General features: G+C 57.5%; 1 protein-coding gene across 7 annotated transcripts in view; it reads right to left on the bottom strand.

Moving 5' to 3' along the window:
* The window catches only part of ARHGAP23 (Rho GTPase activating protein 23), a 116,775-nt gene that overhangs the window by 61,134 nt on the left and 34,910 nt on the right, over window positions 1–20,731 (bottom strand). For 3 of the 7 annotated variants that reach the window (XM_039516530.1, XM_039516533.1, XM_039516534.1), the window contains exon 1: window positions 3,425–4,071. The exons of 2 other annotated variants lie outside the window; for them this stretch is intronic. In XM_039516530.1, the coding sequence (XP_039372464.1) occupies window positions 3,425–3,736 (312 nt within the window). In that variant the 5' untranslated portion in view covers window positions 3,737–4,071. Of the gene's footprint in view, window positions 1–3,424; window positions 4,074–20,731 lie in introns of those variants that run through there. 2 more of the 7 variants (XM_039516529.1, XM_039516528.1) reach the window with 2 other exon arrangements.

The raw sequence follows: 20,731 nt of genomic DNA, 5'->3' as shown, positions 1-20,731 counted from the left end.
TACTCACTTCCCTCAGGGGGAGGGAGAGCTCAGTGGTTTGAGCACTGGTCTGCCAAACCCAGGGTTGTGAGTTCAACCCTTGAGGGGGCTGTTTAAGGATATGGGGCAAAAATTGGCTGGATGATTTAATTGGGGATTGGTCCTGCTTTGAGCAGGGGGTTGGACTAGATGATCTCCTGAGGTCCCTTCCAACCCTGACATTCTAAACAAGTAGGCCCACTGACTTGAATACAGCTACATCCATAGGTGCTTCTCAGCATCAGGGCTGCAACATCATAGCCATAAAGGATTAGGAGATGGTGCCTGTCTGCTCCCCTCGGCCAGTGGGTCTCAGCCATTCCCACTGCACGGCCCCTTAGATCACAGCAGAAACGAGTTTCACAGCACCCTGCTCATCTAACCACAGAAAGGTGGTTGCGACCCCCTGAAACATTCTGTGACCTTCCTCGGGGGCCATGCCCCGCCTCCCCCGGGCGAGACCCAGGTTGCTGCTCTGTAAACCACAGGATCAAACTCAGGGCCTCCTCGGCCCCTTTCCCCGGAGGAGGAACGGGGGAGGCGTCTCTAAAAACGGATCGCATTTCGGGGAGACAGGTGGTTTCAAACAGGAACTCAGCCCATCGAACGCTCGTCGGTTTCTCAGTAAGCGCCTACTAAACGCTCGTGTGTCCTCCGACGCAGGTTCGGCTCGTCAGTGAGCACACAGGGCAGGCTTCCATTCCCCCCCTGCTCCGTCACAGAGTCGTAGCTAGAAGGCTGGTGTTTGTAGACACGTAGCCCAGCCCCATGGCCGGTACGTCCCCAGCAGAGCAGGCACAGCGACAGACACGGGCAGGAGCGAATGCCAGGCCCCGGGAAGAACAAAACCTCCCACCGGACAAAGCAATATCTGCCCCGCCGAGCCCATTCACAACTGGGTGCTGGGAGCAGGGCCGGCTCTCGCTCCCGGCCGTAGCAGGTGCAGCAAAGTGTCGAGTGAGTTTGCCGGTGTGCAGCTGTGGCCTGGGAGGAGCGGACACGGCTGGAGCAGCAGAACCCCTGGGCTGGGGCATTATGTGGCACATGCCTGGCGTGTTCCTGCCACTGGCCTTGCAACCTCTATCTGCTGAACATACTGCGGGCTCCATTTCCTCTCTCCCTTCAGTTCCTCCCGCTCGCTGCAGTTCGACAGAAAGAACCAGAGGACAAAACGCTCAGGAGGCCGTTGGGGCTGGGAAGGGCCTGGACTGGAACCTCTGCCCCTGACCAGCAGTCCGGCCTTGGGCAAGTCCCTTCTCTTGCGATAAATAACTAAACTAACACACGTCCCACCTTGAGCATCAGGAAAGGCCAAGTTCAGTCCCTGATCTGGCCCCCTTCCCCCAGGCTCCTTCCTTCCCTTGCCCTGGGGGAAGCCAATTCCCCCCCGCCTTCTTTTTATTCTAACTGAGGACAGAAGGGTGCTGTGACTGGCCGGGTTCTGTGACTGGCCGGGGCCCACTCCCTAACGCTGCGCCGCTGACATTCACCATGAGATGCGCAGATCTGCTGGCGATGGGAGTCACCCGCAGTCACCCAGGAAGGACGATGAAAGAAGCCCCCCAGATTGATGCCCGATTCCCCAAAGGGTGGCGGGGGAAGGGGACGATTCCTTCCTGTGGGCATGTCTCTCACACCAGACCCTTTCAGTGTTACACAGGTCTCAGTTTTGCTCTGAACTTAACAGCAGCAACCTGAATGTCTTACAGCCCCTGTTAAGGAGGCTCCCAGCACATAACTAATTCAGAGCCCATGTGAAGCTGGTAAATATTATCTGCGTTTTACAGATGGAGAAACCGAGGCACAGAGGAGGCAAGTGATTTGCCCAGGGTCACACAGCAGTGAGTCCGGACATCCCCAGCCCCCTGCCTTAGATCACTCAACAAGGCTGCCCCAATGTTGTGTATAAACAACCCACATGAAAACTAATCACAGTAACGATTTGTGCAAGCCGGTCATCTCGACGCTGGGCACAAAGCCATCACTGACTCACTCACTACCGGCTGGCAGATCCCTGGGTTCACAAACACAGAGAAACCTTAACCCCCTCCCTTTATGTTCCTCTCCCTGCGGCCATTCATTCGCCTCTCGTTCTGTCTGCTTTGCACTTTGTCCCCCATTGTGAGCCGACTCGACAGCCCTCAGAAGGGACGGCGGATGCACGACCATCCAAGCACCCACACAGAGAACTTACAACCAGCCTCTTAGCACTGTCCTGGGCACGCACTAGGCACTCCGGCAGCAGCTCAGGAGAGCAGGAAGCAATGGATGCCCAAGGAGACGTAGGTGGAACCCCAAACTCTGGGGTCCCTTTGTCCCCTCTTTTCCCAGCTCCCCACATCCCCTCCACACTTCACCCACTTTCCTTCCCAACCCCAGATATTTACTGTGGGCCGCACTCAGGCAAAACTCACGTTAATGCCAATAAACCCAGGATCTGCTCCATTCGCGTTTATCACCCACATTGCTAAGCCGGAGTATCTGGTCACCATTCACTGAGAAGATATGAACTGCGATAATAGGGTAGGGAATGACTTCCACTACCCCCATTCCACAAACCCAGATCATCTCCTCAACAGAGATAAGACCAGGCAGATAACCCGCCACGCGGCGTCCAAAAGCAATAGGAACAAAGAGCCATCGCATGTTGGACCCTAAATGGATCCAATGGATCTCGACTGGGCAGAGCCAAAGACCTCCCTGATGGAGAAATCCTGTCTCCAGGACTCTGACGCTGGGGCCGAGAGCCGCAGCACCCCACCAACTACAGCCGCTGGAGGGCACCAGGCAGGTTTCCTAAACAGCAGGGCCAGGGACCCTTCAGGACTTTTCAGATCAAGGATCAAGACCGTGGTGGTGACCAGGAGAAGAGACAGGACGTGCCTTAGCAGAGGAATGGCACGGCCCTCCCTGCTGAAGTGCTGGAGAGGGATACCATGAAATACACCCCTGGAGATTGACCCCGCAGGCACCTTACCCCAATGCCACGCCCAGTCACCTCCCCCATACTCCTGGCAAAACCTGGGGCAGGAGGGTAAAGACCCAGGAGCGAGAGACCCAACCCACTCCTATTACAGTGGAACAAAAGCTAGCAGACCTCCACCCAAGCTGGGGTCTTTGCCCCAGGTGCCACGTTCACGGGCATCACTCGCTAGTCCCAAGTGCTAATCATGGCACACAGCTGTACTTAGTCTCCAGTGACCCCTCTACTTCCTGGTGCCCATCCACTAGAGGTTTAGTAAACATGCCCCCCCAAATCGTTCACGTACCCCCCAAAAGTATTTACATCCCCATAGGACAGTGAACTAAGGCTACAAGGACCGGATCCCCCCTCCCCAGGTTCCCCCACTCCAGGGTGAAAGGGGATCTGGGTGCGGTGACCAGGGCAAGCCGATGCGTCTCTCACCGTGTGGCGTGTCTCCAGCCGAGGGCGCGAGCGGCGTTTCTGCCTGGGGAGGGCGGCCCTGGCATGGTACCACCTGTGCTCCAGGTCGGCATTGTCATTCTGCAGGCTGCTCAACCAGATACAGCGGGGCTCGGGCGAGCTGCAGTCCACGCCGATGGGCTGCTCAAACCGCCGGCCATTCCCCGCCCGCTCCACGCTCCACAGGGCCTTGCCCACCACCGACATGTTCCTTGGCGCAGCCAGAGGACGACGGGGTCCTCGCAGCCCCCTGTGGGGTGCCCTGTCCCCGCTGCCCACGCCTTCTTCCACCATCCAGCAAAGGGGAAGGGAGAGATTCTCCCTGGAAAGTCGTTGACGGGGCGGAGGGGGCGAACTAAAGATTCTTTTGGGAGAGGCAAGTGAGCTGAATGCAGCTCAGCCCCTGGTGCCGCTGGTGCCCGTCCCCTGTAGATCCATCAGTGGAGAGGGAACAGCCCAGGTTGCTCCCTGCTTCCCTCGGCTCGCCCCTAAACTTCAGCCGAGAGTCTGGTGTAAAAGCCCTCCCTGGCTGCCAGCCGGAGTCAGCGCTATCGTCTGGTGTATCACAGATGAATGTTGATCGTTCCACTCCTGGGCATGCCAGATACACGCCCCCCCCCGCCAAGGACGCTGTCCCGAACGCACACACGCCCCCGCCCCCACCGAGGGGAAGGCACTGAAACCCCTCGACGGACGCCAGAAAGCCAGCTCCCAGCCACACGGGGAAACAGCGGAGGCTGAGCTGAGGAGGCAGGAGCAGGCGGGCGGATGGACAGACAGACAGCGAGAGAGAATGCACACACTCTGCCTGCAGCTGCTTTGGGCTATCAGGCCACCCAGCATCACCCCGCCCTCCCACCCCCTCCGGCGCTGCCTGGCTGGGCGACCCAGCCCCCTCCAGCTGACACAAGCGCAGGGGGGTGGAAGTTTCACTTTGCTGATACTTTTTTTTTTAATCCTCCGGCTTCCTCCTCTCCCTCCCTCCCGGCCTCTTCCTTCCTTCCTCAACTCACTTCCCAGCCTGGCAGCCCTGCGCCCACCAAGAGAAGGGGGGCAGGGAGGGAGTGCAGTCTAGTGACTAGAGCCAGAGTCAGGACTCCTGGGTTCTCTTCCTGGAGCGGGCGGCTAACAGGGGGCTGACTCACCAGCCCTGATCCATGCATCACTGTTTCCCCAGTTATGAAATGGGGTGATGAGCCTGACCCACTTCTGCCAGGTGCATTGAGGTCCTTGAATGAAAGGGGGCATTGGGGAGTGGACACAAGGCAGGGCAGAGCTGGGGAGCACGAGGGGTCACCCCAGGACACATTCTCAGAGCCAGGTGGCTCCCATCTCTACTTTCTCACTCTCTTCCCTTCATGTTCTCTCTCTAAGCCGAGCATTTGCCCAGGGACTGGCTAGCCAGTGCTCGGGAACCAGGCCTGGGATTCCCCCATGCAACGGCCCCCAAGACAATACTTCACCCACTAGGGCCGGGTCACCATAGCCCGTTTCATCCTCGGCCCCCCTTCGCGGTGTCACTGAGCACCCATCGTAATGATGACATGGACACTCGCCCACTAGCAATCGGCCCGGGAATGTTCCAAATCCTACCGCTCTGAGCTGCTGCCAGTCGGGAACGACTTTGGGTTTCTTTCAGCCTCAGCTGGGTTCAATCCGGCAACCTCAAGGTAATGCTGACCAGGATTCTGATTAGATCCAGCACAGCCAAGACCTCTGGACTTGCCATTTGCCATGAATCATCCCCAGAGCCACCCTTCGCTTTCCAGTTCTTGTATTTGTTATTTTGTTATTGCCGATACTGGACCAGTGAAATAGCCGCATCATGCGTCTTTGTGGCCCTGGGGGTGCTGGAGGGCACCATTCAGCTCAGTCCCTGACAAACTACCGGCCACTACCCAGGACAGAACCCGAGCCAGCCCGAGAGACCTCAGGATCTTGTCCCTTCCGAGTCAAAACCCTGGGGAAAACTCCCCACGGAGGCCCCGGCACTTGGAATGTTTCAGGGCAGCCTGGAACCAGAAACGGGGGCGGCTGGATCTCACTCGTCAGGGTGTCTGAGGATCGCTGTAGGGGGGACAGGAAGGAATTTCCCATGTGCACCTGCCCACGTTACTGCACTGCCATACCAGCCTAGTGGCGAGAAGGGTGGGGTTCACTTCTGAAGCATCAGACGTAGGCCCCAGCCAGCGGAAGGCTGCCAGAGTGGACGGCCCAATGGTCTCCCCCTGTGTGGCAAATCCTGGCTTTATCCTAAAGCAGCAGGCAGGCGAGGATGGCAAGCTTCCTCCAGAGAGCCTGGGGGGTAAATTACCCTGCCCTGAGCCCCAGCCCCTCCTCTTCACGGTGTCGTCCTCAAGAGACCAGCTTTTCAAGGAGCAGGAGGTGCCCCAGGCTGAGTGTATTTTGATGCCCCTGCTTCATGGGAGTAGGATTGCAAGGCAAGGAGGGGAGAACTCAGGGGCTGGAAGCTGTCTCCTCCAGGCCAGGTCTGCAGTCCATGGGGAGTGACATTTCCCCCTCAACCCCAGAGGGGGCGCTCTCCCCAGATCCCCGCTGAGATCTTTCTGTGGAGCAGTGGGGAGGGGAAAGCACAGGATTGAAAAGAGTCTGAGACCCTCTTGCTCCAGGGGTGAGTTGGGTTCTGGGCTGAATTCCCGGAAAGGAGGGAAGGGTGATCCAGAGACTAGAGGCACAGAACTGGGTGCCAAGGCTCCTGGGGTCGAGCCCAGGCTCTGCCACTGAGCTGCTGTGCAACCTTAGGCAAGTCACTTTGCCTCTCTACACAGTAGGGGAAATGAAACTTCCCCACCTTTGGAAAAGTGCTAATTAATATTAGTCCCTCCAGGCCAGAGCTGGGTAAAATCCCTTGGCGGGGGGTGGGGGCGTAAGGATGTAATGTTCTAAGAACCCAGCACCACAGAGCATCTTCACTCACCCTGCACCGTCCCCTGCCCAGCACATTCAAGGACCTGGACACACAAGGCAGTGAGAACACAGTGCTAGGCCAGAGGGAGGGGTGGGAAGATGGGTTGAGCAGAGAGAGATCAGGCAGTCCCGTAGTATGATGAGGCTTTGAGAGAGGAGGATGAGATGATGCCAGAGCAGAGAGGCCAGGTGGCTAGGCTGGTACTCGGGACCCCTGGGTTCTATTCCCAGCTCCACCACTGACCTTGGGCAAACCGTGCCTCAGTTTCCCCAGTTACCCTGAGCCTGTTTGGTCCATTTAGCCTGTGAACTCTTGGTGGCAGGGACTGCCTCTCCCTCTGTGGCTGACAACTCTGGCTACTGTAACGTAAAGAAGGTTAATTAGTCCCTGCTGCGCTGGAGGAGGGAGATCAGTCAGGAGGAGGTGGGGGCATAGAAAACAGGTGACAGTTTGCAAAGGGGCAGGAAGGGGCAGGGTGTGGGGCCATGGGATCAGGGCAGAGACAGGGGAAGGACCAGGATGATGGAGAGGACAAAGGGGCTGACTGGAAGGGATGAGCAGTCAGGATGGGACTGTGCGCGAGACGCACCCTCAGATCATTTCACCTGCAGCACGTTGGAAAGAGTGAGGGGTGGGCAGGCTGCAACGGACAAGGGCAGGGGAAGGCGGATGGCTTAGTCGATACAGCGCTGCCCTGGGGCTCAGGAAACCCGGATCCAATTCCCAGCCACAGACTCGCTGGGCCTAGGTTCCCCATCTGTAAAATGGGACTATCGCCTCTCAGGGGCAAGGCGCTCAGATACCAGGACGCTGGGGGCCAGATAAGGTCCTGGACAGAGACCGTCTGTAACATGGTGCTGCCAAGGGACCAGCAGACACACCCTGACTGCAGCCCCGGCCTGTTCTGCCACGGGGCTGGCCTGCCAGGTGCTCCCCCGACATGCACCAAACCCCTGGGCCCCTCCAGGCCTCCGGCCAGGCTAGGACGCAGCTACAGTCCCACCACTGCTACAACGCAGAGCCAGCAGGGCCTGGGCCCCAACACAGGGAGAGGACGCCTCACCCTGGTGGGCACTAGCAGGAAGGGGAAAGGAAGTGGCACTGCCCAGGCCACGCGGGCACTGATCACCCAGCCCCCAACGGCCCCCAGGCCTCCTGCACATGGGCTCCACCTAAGTAGGGCACGGAGCTGGCGCTTGCAAACACAAGACGGGGGGTCCAGCCGCCTGCCGCGGGGAGGATCGGACAGAAGCCCAGGCTGTTTCCATGGCGATGTTTGTTCCTCTCATTTCCTGTTTGCCACTTTTCAGCCGGACTTTGCCTTGGCGGGAGCTGACGAGGCCAGGGAGCGAGGCGGGGAGCCAAGGGGGAGAGGCCAGCGGCCGGTGCAAGGCAGAAGGGAAGGAGCGCGGTGCCCGGCCCAGGGCAGGACTGCCCCACCGCTGGGACTGGGGCAAAGGATCAGAGGCAAACCCAGCCCATTGTGGGGCAGAGGGGGCTCCAGGGGTGGAAGGTGGGTGGCCCCTCCCAGTGTGGGCAGCGTGGGGCTATGGGAGGAGAGGGGCAGAGCCAAGCCTCAGGCTGCTAAACCGGGGGGGACTCCCGCCCTGCAGTCCTCCTGCCAGGGCCTGGCGGGTGAAAGGGGCAGGGGGTATTTGGCAGTGAGCTTCCCTCCTCCCCCGACCTCTGAGGGAGAGAGAAGGCTGAGCAGACTCACAGAGGCAGTGGGGGGATTCGGGCAGATCTCGGGCAATCGTCTGGCTTTGACGCTGAGGGTCCTGCCTCTCCCACTGGGTCAGCACCGTGCAGGATGGGCCCCCTTGCCTGTGGCCAGGCCCCACACGAGCGGGTCCCACGGAGCATTCTTGCAATTCTAGTGTCTGAGGACAAGCATGTGCGACCGCTCCGGGGAAATGCCAATCATTGTTCGGATTGTATCCCTCGGCCTCCAGGGGCCAGGGACTCAGCTGCCAGCAGGCACTGCCCCTTCCACCTCTCTGGGCTCGTCCTCACCAGCCAACGCCGCAAGAAGCCTCCCCAGGCTAGGCATGCCGGTGGGTGGGGAGTCAGCTCCCCCCACCACACTGTTACAAACACCCCCCACTGTTGGGGTATCAACATAACAGGAGCTAAAGCAGCGACCAGCCAATCAGATTCATCTCACTTGGGGGCACAGGTGCCTGCTGGGATCTGAGTCACCCCAACAATGCAGGTAGCAATTTACATAAAGGCCTGGGTTGTTGGCTGGAAGCAACGATCCCTCCTCTGCCCCAGCAGATCCCTCGGTGACAAGTGCATTGGAGACAGAATGGGTGCAGTGCGCTCAGCCCAACAGAGCAAGGGAGAGAATCAGAAAACGAGAGGGGGCGCCCGAGCGCATGTTAGATGTGGAAGGCGAGCGTGCCCTGGACAGGAGGGAGACGGGGCACATGTGCTGGACGGGAGAGCTGTCGTGAGCGCGACCGTCGGATGGATGAGATCAAGGGGGAGCGTGCATGAGAGCGATCGGAGGGATAGAAGAACACAAGAATGGCCACGCTGGGTCAGACCAATGGCCCAGCTAGCCCGGTGTCCTGTCTGTAACAGTAGCCAATGCCACGTGCTTCAGAGGGAATGAACAGAACAAGTCCCTTGTCACCCAGTCCCAGCTTCTGGCAATTGCCAGGATCGCCTCTGGAGCCTTTTTTAAAACTTGGTTTTCCATCAGTTACCTCCAGTCATCTGGTACAGAGACTGATTTAAGCAATGGGTTACATACCACAGTTATGGATGAGAGCGACCGAGGGGGAGAGCACATGAGAGCATGTTGGAGGAGGAACAAGAGCCGGCGGCAGGGAGCGCGCACGGGGGCGCGTCGGTCGGAGAAGGAACAAGAGCCGGCGGCAGGGAGCGCGCACGGGGGCGCGTCGGTCGGAGAAGGAACAAGAGCCGGCGGCAGGGAGCGCGCACGGGGGCGCGTCGGTCGGAGAAGGAACAAGAGCCGGCGGCAGGGAGCGCGCACGGGGCCGCGTCGGTCGGAGAAGGAACAAGAGCCGGCGGCAGGGAGCGCGCACGAGAGCGCGTCGGTCGCAGAAGGAACAAGAGCCGGCGGCAGGGAGCGCGCACGGGGGCGCGTCGGTCGCAGAAGGAACAAGAGCCAGCGAGGGAAGCGTGTTGCTGAAGGGCTGCGATCACGATTCCACAGGAAACACGTGTAATATATTTATTAGTCCATGTGTTCCATGCCACAGTTACAGCCCTGGAACCTCCTATTTGTGGCCCAACTGCATGGCCCATTCAATCGCTAGGTCTCTGGGGAGATGGACAGCAAGGGGCCCGTTAACACTGGCTCAGCGAGGTGGGCGCCACGCAGAACCAGACCAAGAGCTCGCTGCAGAGGGGAGGAATAACGGAAAGGCCTTGTCACAGAGACGTGTCACAAGGCAAAGCCTCAAGGGTTATGGGTAGGGCCCTACCCGAATTCACGTCCATGAAAAATGCGAAATCTGGTCTCCCCCTGTGAAAGCTGGTCTTTTGTGTGCTGTTACCCTACCCTACACTGATTTCACGGGGGAGACCCGTGTTTCTCAAATTGGGGGTCCTGACCCAAAAGGTAGTTGCAGGGGAGTCACAAGGTTATTTTAGGGGAGGGTCACGATATTGCCACCCTTACTTCTGTGCTGCTGCCTTCAGAGCTGGGCGGGCGCAGAGCGGTGGCTGCTGGCCGGGCACCCAGCTCTGAAGGCAGCGCCCCACCGGCAGCAGCAGCAGCGCAGAAGTAAGGTTGGCAATACCATCCCATGCCACCCTTACATCTGTGCTGCTGCTGGTGGCAGCTCTGCCTTCAGCGCTGGGGTCCTGGCCAGCAGCCACCGCTCTCCAGCTGCCCAGCTCTGAGGTCAGCGCCGCCACTAGCAGCAGTGCAGAAGTAAGGGTAGCAGTACCACAACCCCCCCAACAAGAACCTTGCGCCCCCCCCCAACTCCTTTTTGGGTCAGGACCCCAAGAATTGCAACACGGTGAAATTTCAGATTTAAATAGCTGAAATCATGAAATTTACGATTTCTAAAATCCTGAGACTGTGAAATTGACCAAAATGGACCATGAATTTGGTAGGGCCTTAGTTATGGCTGGGAACCCCCTTCCATCACTCTAGGCACCTACTCCTCTGGCTTTATCCAGGGCAGCTGGGGCGACGTGCATGGAGCAGGAAGCTCGGGACAGACTATCCGGCTCTCTCAGCTGATTCAGCCTTGGCAGGCTGCACCCTCCCTTTTCCTTTCCTTCCCCAACTCCCTCCCCCTCCGCGGCCCCCTTCCTCCCCACCCCACCCCCCCGGCCTTTGTCAGAAATGCTGGCTAAGCTAACATGACACAGTTGGCGGCGAGGTGTGCATCTCATGGGAGCTTCAGCCGAAGCAAGATGCTCTGTGCAGGCTGATGCCAGCTCACGAGGTTCCACGCGGCCGCTCTTACGCACCCCCTATGCACATCGTGCCAGCCCCTCGACCCCTCCCATCTTCCCGGATCCCCGTGGAAACATCCTCCCAGCTCCCCCCACAGCCTGCCCTGCTCCAAGGTGGGCTGGGGATTGCTACACGGCCCTGTTGGGCGTCTCCCCGACATGTCCCAACAAGCTGAGTCGTGGAGCCTGAGAAACGAGACAGGCCACTGTGCAGCTGTCAGCGCCGCCCCACAGGGCTGGGCGGGACGGGAGGGGGGGTGAGAGGGGCTTTTGTTTCCAACTGCCCAATCAAACTATTTAAAACCCCAAAAGTGACTTGCCACCTGAGCTCGCCTGCCCCTGTGGGCCGGTGGAAGCCAGCTCCACTCCCAGGCACCTGGCCACGTCCTGCTTTTCCCCTCTAGGTCTCGGGCAGGGTCACGCACAATCCGCTCCGCTCTCAGACACTCACGGCTCTGGTTTGGAAGGTGCCCTGCAGGCCGAATGGCTCAGGCAGTTAAAGGACTAGAGAACTGGGCACCAGCTCAGACCCCGCCAGGGGCAGCGGTGGCTGAAACGTCTCACTCTCCAACCGTTATTGGGGGGGGAGGGGGGGAGTCTTTTAAACTGGCGCAAAGTTCACCTAGAGACACTGGCGATGGGCCCCTTATAAACACCTGTAACAGCGACATCCAAACAGAACATACAGGGATGGATCACAAAGCCCGTTTTAAAGGGGGAAAACACTGGCTAACAGGATCTTTAATACGGTCAAAGAAAAGCGAGGGTGGCCCGCAGCAGCCCCCCATTCACTACTTCCAGCCCCAGAGAAGGCCCCTTTCTCCAACTCACGGCAGCAGCATTAGCCAGAGGCGGCCTGTCAGGCGCCCGGGGGGGACCGAGTCCGACAGATCAAATGGCTGATCCTGCTCATTCTACTCCCATTTATTTGCGTCAACGTCTTTCCTAATACGCCCGCCTGGAGCTTTGGGTGAAGGTACAGCAGCGGGGCACAGTCCAACAGACCAGCTCCCCCTCCTAACCCAGGGCTCTCCCACCGCCCGGCGGAGCAGGGGAGGGTTTACTCCTGTGAGTAAGAGCAGCGGGATCGGGCTCCGGGATCGTTCTGACAGCCCCAACTGGGAAAGGTCGGGTGGCGTTCAGCAGGGCAGAGCCTACCCGTTCCGCGGAATGCGAGCGCGACTGGCCTCCTGCCAACAGACTTCGCAGTTTCATACAGGAGTGTCCTAAATATACAGCCGAGCAGGGGCAATGGAAGAATACAGCAAGTTCCCAGAATGCAACACACACACACCACCACACACACACCCTCTCTCTCTCTCTCACCCCCCCCCACACCCCTATGGTGATCAGATATCCCAATTGTATAGGGACAGTACCGATTTTTGGGTCTTTTTCTTACATAGGCTCCTATTACTTCCCACCTCCAGTCCTGATTTTTCCACACTTGCTGTCTGGTCACCCTATCGCCACCCCCTCTCTCACACTCACACACACACACCCCCTCTCTCTCCCCTCCCCTCTCTCTCTCACACACACACACACACCCCCACCACCTCTCTCTCCCTCACACACACACCCCGACACACACACACACACCCTCTCTCACACTCATACACCACCACTCCCACTCACCCCCACCGCCTCTCTCACACACACCACCACCAAACACACCCTCTCTCACACACACACCCTCTCTCACACTCTCAAACACACACACACACACACTTTCCCTTAGCTGACTCCCTGCGGGCGGCAGAGCCCTCTGCTGGCCCACTACCAGCATTTGTTCCCTTTCTGTGTGGAATGGGAAAAACGGGCAGGAGAGCAAAGTGACTGAGGGCTTGGCTACACTTACAAATTTGCAGCGCTGCAGCAGGGTGTGAAAACACACCCTCTCCAGCGCTGCGCGCGCGCAGCGCCGCCAGTGTGAGCAAAGCCCCAGCCCCAGCGGCTCCCCCCCCTGCTGTCCCTTCCCCACAGGAGGGAGGAGGCGGGAGGCGCTGGGAGAGGCTCTCCGCTGGCTGCGCTGACTTTACTGCTGCTGCGCGCTACGCTTCGCTGCGCTAGCGCTGCTAAGCTTTGAAGTGTTAAATAAGTGTTTATCACCCTCATCACATTTACCCAAAGCTTTGAGCTCGGCTTTGCCTTCAGCCTCCCCTGCCTCTGTCTAGCATCGACCACCCCACGGGCTCACAGAATCTTGTGAACACACAAACCTGTCTCTGGCACTTACCCAGTCCCCTTTACCAGTATCTGAGCATCTCGCCGCCTCACGACACTCCTGTCAGGCAGGGCAGGGCTACTCTCCACATTGTGCAGGTGGGGAAACTGAGACACAGAGCGACTATGTAACCTGCCCAAGGTCACCCAGGTCTACCAAGTCCTAGGCTGCTTTTCCTACCACGAACACTCACACACGTGCTTTACTTTAAGCACAAGACTAGCCCTGCAGGCTCACAGTTAGCCACATGGATTAGCTTTTGCAGGATCGGGGGCAAAGGCAAACAGAACTGATGGTGATGAGAGAAATACCTTTGTCCTTTGTTTTTTTCAGACTGTTTATGTTGTGCATTTGACAGCACTTTGCGTCTAGACACTTGCACAATCTCTGCCTGTTGTGTTGCGTGGGTCTCTCGTACAGAATCAGGGGAAAGGAAAAGATTTATCATCGACAGGAAAACAGCCTGGGAAAACCACCGAAACTGGCAGAGGGAGCCAGGGCAGGTGGCCGGACAGCCTGGACGTCCCTTGCAACCTATTTTCAAAAGTTGACTTGATTTCCCATCATTGACTGGGCTCCTGTATCAACGGAACAGGTGCAAGCAGAGGCCAGGCCGCCCATATACGCTGCCCCCTCCCACCAATGGCCAGACCTCGGCATGATCAAAAGGCATTCATTCTCCAGAGGCACTGCTGACCTGGCCCAGATATGAACCACCCCCAGGCCTAACAGAGCAAGGCTCAAGGTCGCCTTTCTAACCCTCCGAGCCTTCCAGCGACCACACGCGCCGGGCCAAGGGGGATCTCGCACCAGGCCTGGACGCGACAAGCAGAATGAGCATTGACGGACCAGCCCTGAGCCTTTATACCATCCCTTTCTCCCCATCTTCACCTGACAAACAGGAACCCACCTGGGAAGTTCCTTTCAGCAGAAAGAACAAAAGATTCTCCCAGGAGGCAGCTTCAGATTTTATCATTCTTGTGCCATCAAGCTCAACGCATGCCAGAAAAGACAACCTTGCCCACTACTGCCCTCTCCTGGTCTATCGGTTCCCACCGCCCGGCAGGCTCCTGGAGCCACTCCTGTAATTCACTGATTAGTAATAATACTTCAGCACTTGTATTATTCGTCGCTATGTACCGAGGCGACTATGCCTAGGAGCACCGGTCATGGGCCACGGCCTCTCTGTGTTAAGACACTGTTCATAAAAGGATCTGGAGATGAAACCTACTTTATTTAATACTTACAACCCCCAGGGAGAGATTCGCCCCATTTTACCGGTGCGGAAACTGAGGCCCGGAGTGAGCTAAAGTCACATGGCTTGGATCAGCTCAGAGGGATGGGGGCTTCCCAGGGGCGCTAGTGCAGAAGCAACAAGCTCCTTCTACGATCTCCATCTCAGGCAGCATCCCCCATCCCTCCCGGGCAGCATCTCCAGCCTGGTCCTTTCGCTGCCACAGTCTGACACCAGGCAGGCAGCAGGTGTGCCGGGGCTGCTGCTTATTGCACTAGAGCCAAACCATTTCACCGTGTCCCTCCCCCATCTGTATCTTGGATCCACCTGCGCCTGCAAGTTCATTGATACAAACAACAACAATCATCCAAGGATGCCCAGAGAATCTGTGCCAGAGCCTGGAATTAAACCCCAGAGTCCTAACTTTCAGCTCGGCTCATGCCCGTGTCCCATGACAGCAGCCTGCGTTTCTCTGAGTCCACAGTGAGGAGCTGTGGGTCACCAGGGCTCTGTGTAACAGTACAGTCCCTGCAAAGTGCTTGCTACACCCCACCGGGGAACCCGCTCATTGGCGCTTCCACGCGACAGCTCCCGCGGCCCGAGCTGTCGTCCGCTCCAGCTGGGACCTGCCACAGAGTTCACAAAGCGCCTCTCGTCTCCCGCCACCGCCCCGAGCACAACACACTGTGTAAGAGGCCTGCGTGGATCTCAGGCAAGCCACATCCCGCCACCCTCCGGCGCACGTCCTGTTCCCTGAACATCTGCAGCTGGACCGGTCACTGCCAGAATGACTCCCACTAACCCCTGGCCCCAGCGCGAAGAGAAGAACGTCACGCTCTGGGAAAGAGAGAGGAAGTGAGACAGGAGCAGGGAATGGAAGCTTCTGATCCCAGACCAAGGGACAAGTGATCACGAAGATTCAACAGGGAGAGAGGAGACACGCCTGGTGCCATTTGAAAGCTGAGCTCTGGGACCTCCAGTCACTACCTTCCCCGCTCCCTGCCACTTCCATCCTAGGAGGATTTTGGCAGCTCCTGTCTCCGGCCCGAGAGGCACTGATCATATGACTGCAGCTTGGAATCCCAGCACTCAAGGACAGTTTAAGTCTAAGCACAGGGGCTGTAAAGAGGGGGAAGTCAGTAGGGACACAGCGGAGTTACTGAATAGCAGAGATGGTGGATCAGGCTCTTCTATTTGTCCTTTTCCATCGCCCCAAAATAAGGGAAGCATCAATGAAATCGGAAGGCAACAAAGCCGAGACAAGGAAATTCTCTCTTTTTTTTAAACTCCAGGCACAATTGAACTGTGGAACTCACTGCCACTGGACGTTATTGAGGCCAAGAGCTCAATGGGTTCCAAGAGCGGGCTAGACATTGATATGGAGAATGAGACGATACACATTAGATAGTATAAAAACTGTTGAGAAGAACATCACCGCCAGGGCAAATGCCAACCACTGTCTGAATGTTTGCCCGCAGGGTAGGTTATTTCACCCAGGTCCTGGCATCTTCCTCTGAATCACCCGGACCATGTCCAGGAGAGACAGGATAGTGCCTGGGCAGGTCAGAAGTCACATCCGGTGCAGCAGTTCCTATACTGTAGCAGTTTGCAAGAAAGCAGCTGCTAACCTAAGATCACTGTCAGAACGGTGAGAGTTCCGGGACCCTGGATATCCTGCATGCAGCCAGGGCGGGACTGGAACCAGTCCATGTGATTTCAGGACTAGTAACTCTTCTCCTAGCTTCAGTCCTGGACCAGAGATGAGAAAGAGAGAAATCTTAGCTCCCTGGGAAGATGGAGGGGAGGCGATAAAAGCAAAGAAGGGAAGAAGAAATGGAAAAAGCAAATGACTCTCTGAGCTGGGAGGAAGGATTTCTCTAAATGGAACAGGCTGGCAAAGGATGGAGAGATCTGGGATGGAGAGATTGTTTTTGTCATCTGGGGGGGGCGGAGGGGAGATGGCCAAACACTAATCCCTCCCGAACTGCGAGCTGAGATTAGGGTCAGAAAAATGAGAGCTTAATAGGATTTCCAGGGCAGATAAAGCCCATGTTGAAACAATAACTGAATTTCAGACCTTATATGGGAAAGAGCTTCCCCACCTGGGCTCGTGGCAGCCGAGACAGGGGGAGGGAAGAAGGGCTCCATCCATCGCCTCCCTGCAGGGCCAGTACGAATTCAGACACTCGGCAGGGTTCTTGTGGATAACCCCCGTGTCTCCCCCTGGTAAGGGAATAGTTTGTACTAGGAGGTGGAAGGGGAGTGAATAGACTCAGGTCAGTTTCAAGAGCAAACAGCTGGAAATGCTCTGCAGAGAAAGAGGCCGGGGTGGGATCCAGTGGACTCTAGCTCCTGTCTCCCGCGTGGGATCGCTGGATTCTGAAATGTGCCCCAAAGGAAGCAGCTTCCCGGCAGCTAATGGAGCGCGGCTCTGAAAGTCGAGGGCCTGGGTGCAGCAGCCTTGGCAGGTGCTGTTAACCCCTCAACCTGCTCGGCCGGGTTCCAACCTGCAATCACCACCCTCGGGTGTCAGGCGAGCAGACGCAGCACTGCCTGACTGACAGCTGAGGCTTGACACCGAGGAGTCAGCCAGCTCCTCCCACGCTCGGGGTCAGGGTCAGGGACTCCCCCCACCACCACCTCCCGCCCCAGCACACTGAAGGCTTTTCTCTTGCCCCAAGCTCTCTGGGATCAGATCCACCCAAAGGTGACTCCCAAGAATAAATCCATTTAAAACCAGCCCTCGGCCTGATTACGCCTCCATTCCCACCCCCTCGATCTTAGCCGCCCAGCATCCAGGGCTAGGTAAATCTATCGTGATTATCCTCCTTAGAGCAAGAACCATTCCAGGAAGGCCTCAGGGACATGGAAAGGGGAGGGAGGCAGGCGGTACATGGGAAGGGCTGGCAGAGGAGTGCCCAGAGAAGGGTGGGAGCGACAGGGTGTTCCCCACTCCAGGCAGGACACAGCAGTCAGAGACAGAAGCAAAGCCAACGTGGCTGCCAAGGCAGAACAGGGTAACCATGACAGAGGCCTGGCGGGTGCAGACCTACGTGGATGGAGTGGCAGGAAAACATCTGGAGATAAAGAGCTTTGGGCCATAAAGAAGGAGCTGGAACATAAGAAAATGAAAAAAAGCCCAGAGCAGCACCCACCTCTCTCCCTGCCCCAGCTGCCCCCTGGAGCCTGTCTCGCCAACAGCTCTGCCTCCTTGCATGGTCTGGCCTGGGGGCGCATCGATTTGGGTTCATACGCAGACGGTGCTTCGAGCGCCCAGAACAACTAGTAACGAATGGGGCTGTCCCGTGGGCCACCCAGCTGCGATGCCTGCATTTGTAAATAGCCCTGCGGCCACAGATGAAGCCCGGTGTGTAATGAATCTGTGCACCGTGGCGCACAGACACAGTTGCCAGAGAAATCTCTCACACACGCGCCTGTCTTGGGAAGCCCGGCCTAGAACCACCAGCTCCAGACTGAGGCGTCTATCACGTGGGCTAGAGGTGAACACCCTCGACTGGTAAGAGCAGTACAACTCGTGATCTCTAGGTCAGCTGCTGCAGGGAGCCAACACTCTTCAAAGCAGCACCTCACTGGTCCTCTGCTGCTCAGGTGGAGAGAGAAAGTTAACAGCCTGGGGAGGGGAGGTGTCTGACTTTTGTGACACCCAGAGTGTGGCTGGTAACCAGCCCCATTTGCAGAGAGATTTTGATAAAGGCCTAACTAGAGCTGGGCACATTCAGAATTTCTGTCCCACAAGAAATCCCAGATTTCAAAACGAGGTGGGAAAGTCAAAATCCCGGAATTTTTCACCAAATGAAACAATCCCCTACTGCCCTATTGAAACATTTCATTTCCCCCTTTATCACGTTGCCAAACTATAAAATACAACGTTCAAGCAGGACTGTAACAAATTGATCGTTTCCTGCAAAAATGCCGATGACATTGATAAGTTCCCGCAAAATGCTTCAGTGTCACCCAATCAGCATTTTCCAAGGAAAACTCTCCCATCGGAAAACTTTCAACCCCTTCGAATTCTAACACACCACACACCCCCCTACTGTTACCTGGGCGTGAGCTTTCCCCTGGCAGCCAAATGGAAATTGCTGATTGGCGGCACCGGAAACCTCCAGCCAACCCCCTCTGCTGGGAGGGCGACGGCGACCCCACAGGCTGCATTTCACAATCAGTCGGTGGCATCTGTCCCATAGGAGTTGCTACAGGCTGCCCCTGCCACCATCCCCACCCGGGAAGGACAATATCACTAGGTCAAATCCACTATAGGCCTCTGTAGCAACAGACCTGTAGATCCCCCTGTGAGGTGCCTCTCTCCCCACACTGACAGTACAGGGAGCTTAAGGGCCCTGCTCAGGGGTTGTGGAGCCCCGTCACAACGTGCATCACGTTTCTGACGGACAAATCACAAGATGGGGTGTGACCCTGTTATAGACACCAAATCGGACCAGAGAACAGGATGATCAGCGCTTTAAACATCCATCAATAATGAGCAGAAGGAACGGAGAATACGAACCTGGCTATGGGCGAGAGTCATGCAGAGAGAGGCAAGCGCTTGGCGGTAGCCCGGTCCCGGAGATCAGCGCCCAAGCGTGGGAAAGCATTTGAATTCTCTTTAACCAAAAACACAGCGAAAGAGCTTTGCAGCTCAGCGGGGATTTGGGCAACGGTTTGTTTCTTTATTTAAAGCGTGTCGGCCCCTCTAATTACACCTCTTCAGGGCAGACGAGCCACTCCTGGAGTTTCCCCAACTCCTACACCCCAGGCCCAGGGAAAATACAGCTGACACCCAGCGGGGAGCTACGCTAAAGGGGGAGGGCAGAGAGACTGGCACAGCAAACTAAGAGACAGGGCAGGGACAGAGGCAGGGCACGCTGCTTCAGAGCGGGCGCTTTCGTTTGCCTTGGAGATGTATTTACACACGTGCAGAAAGCCGGGGCTATGGGGAAAAGAGGCCAGAGAGCCACATGGGAACAAGAGGAGCAGTCCTGGGGGACAGAGATCTAAGGTGAAAACCCAGCCCCAGTGAAAACAATGACGGAGCTTCCATCCGACCTAACGAAATCAGGATCAACCCACATAGTTAACGTGGTGCATCCAAACGAGGGGGAAATCACGTCCCCATTGGAGGGCAGGGCTACACGGCAGTCAGAGGTGTGACTGCAGCACACGGAGACATACCTGAGCTAGCGGTCACGTAGCAAGGGCGGCTAGAATATAACCCATGTGGCCACGCCTTTACAAGCCCACCTGGGACCCAGGGGCCCCCCTTGTATGGCTAACCCGCACTGACGTCCGTACTGCTACGGCTTCACAGCCATTGGTACCCGAGCAGCGACATTAAAGTGAGCTCGGAGGTGTCTACACAAGCTGCATTCACACCCCTCGCTGCAGTGTAGTCAGAACTTCCAGTGGGGCCCTCGATTTCCCCTCTTGTCTAGATCGAGTTGATGACATGGGCTTAGACCCCGATTTAGTCAGGTCGGTGCAACCCGCTCGCATGGACCCTCTTCATTCGGTTTCTGGCCGTCCTCACGACCAGCTGAGTCGCACTGGTGCCAAGTCTGTGCATGGACAAGGCCAGAGGCAAAGGGAAGGAGAGGAGACGACGCAGGAGAAGGGGAGCTGGGAGGTCTCCCTGGGGACCAGCTGTCTGAAAGACGAGCGCCTGGAATGCTGACAGGGAAGATATTCCGAATACGCAGCCCCGGCCCCGCAAACACACCAGCTCTACGTACAGCACGAGGCTTTGCTGCAGCCCCAGCGTGGGGTGCGCCGTCTGGGTCACAGCAGCCCACGTGCCCTAGCCGGTCACCTCCAATCTGGAGCGGTGGAGGCTGGGTCAGATCACCCATTCTCCACTCCCCCGACCCCATGAGTCTTGTGAGGACAGGGCAGGCAGTCTGATGCTGGCGTCCCCCTGAGCTCCTGCCTCCCCAGTGCTGCTCTACTGCCATTCACCTCCGCCGGCCCCTGCTAGGCGCGGCGAGAATGTCATTAACGCATCAGAGGGAAAGGCAGAACTGACTTTCTAACCAGCGTTCAACTCCCAGAGCAAGGCCTTTCAGGGTCTGTCTACACTGCACAGAGCCCAGGCTCTGACTCATGTTTGAGCCCCAGCCCCGTCCACACACAAATGAGGTTGACTCGGGTCGGTGAGTACTCAGAGCCTGGGGGCCCAGGGCCCTAGCGGGGTGGGTCAGAGTCCGAGTCCCGCTGTGATGAGTGCATGCCCTGTCATTTTGCAGTGTGGACACAGGCCTAGCCACAGACCTGGGTTAGGTGGTCTGCACAGTGCAGTATGGATGCAATAGCATGGCTGAGAGACCCGGGCCCAGCAAACGTAAGCCCAGGTTTACACTGCAGCAGAAAAACCAAGTCCACAAGCCCGGGTCCCACAGACCGGGGTTTATAATGCAGAAGAGACGTACCCCAAAAATGCCTCTC

This window comes from Mauremys reevesii, linkage group 27 (genome assembly GCF_016161935.1).
Source record: "Mauremys reevesii isolate NIE-2019 linkage group 27, ASM1616193v1, whole genome shotgun sequence".
In the NCBI taxonomy this organism is placed as follows: Eukaryota; Metazoa; Chordata; order Testudines; family Geoemydidae; genus Mauremys; species Mauremys reevesii.
The sequence above is the reverse complement of the archived record's forward strand: the minus strand, read 5'-3'. Positions and strand labels throughout refer to the sequence as shown.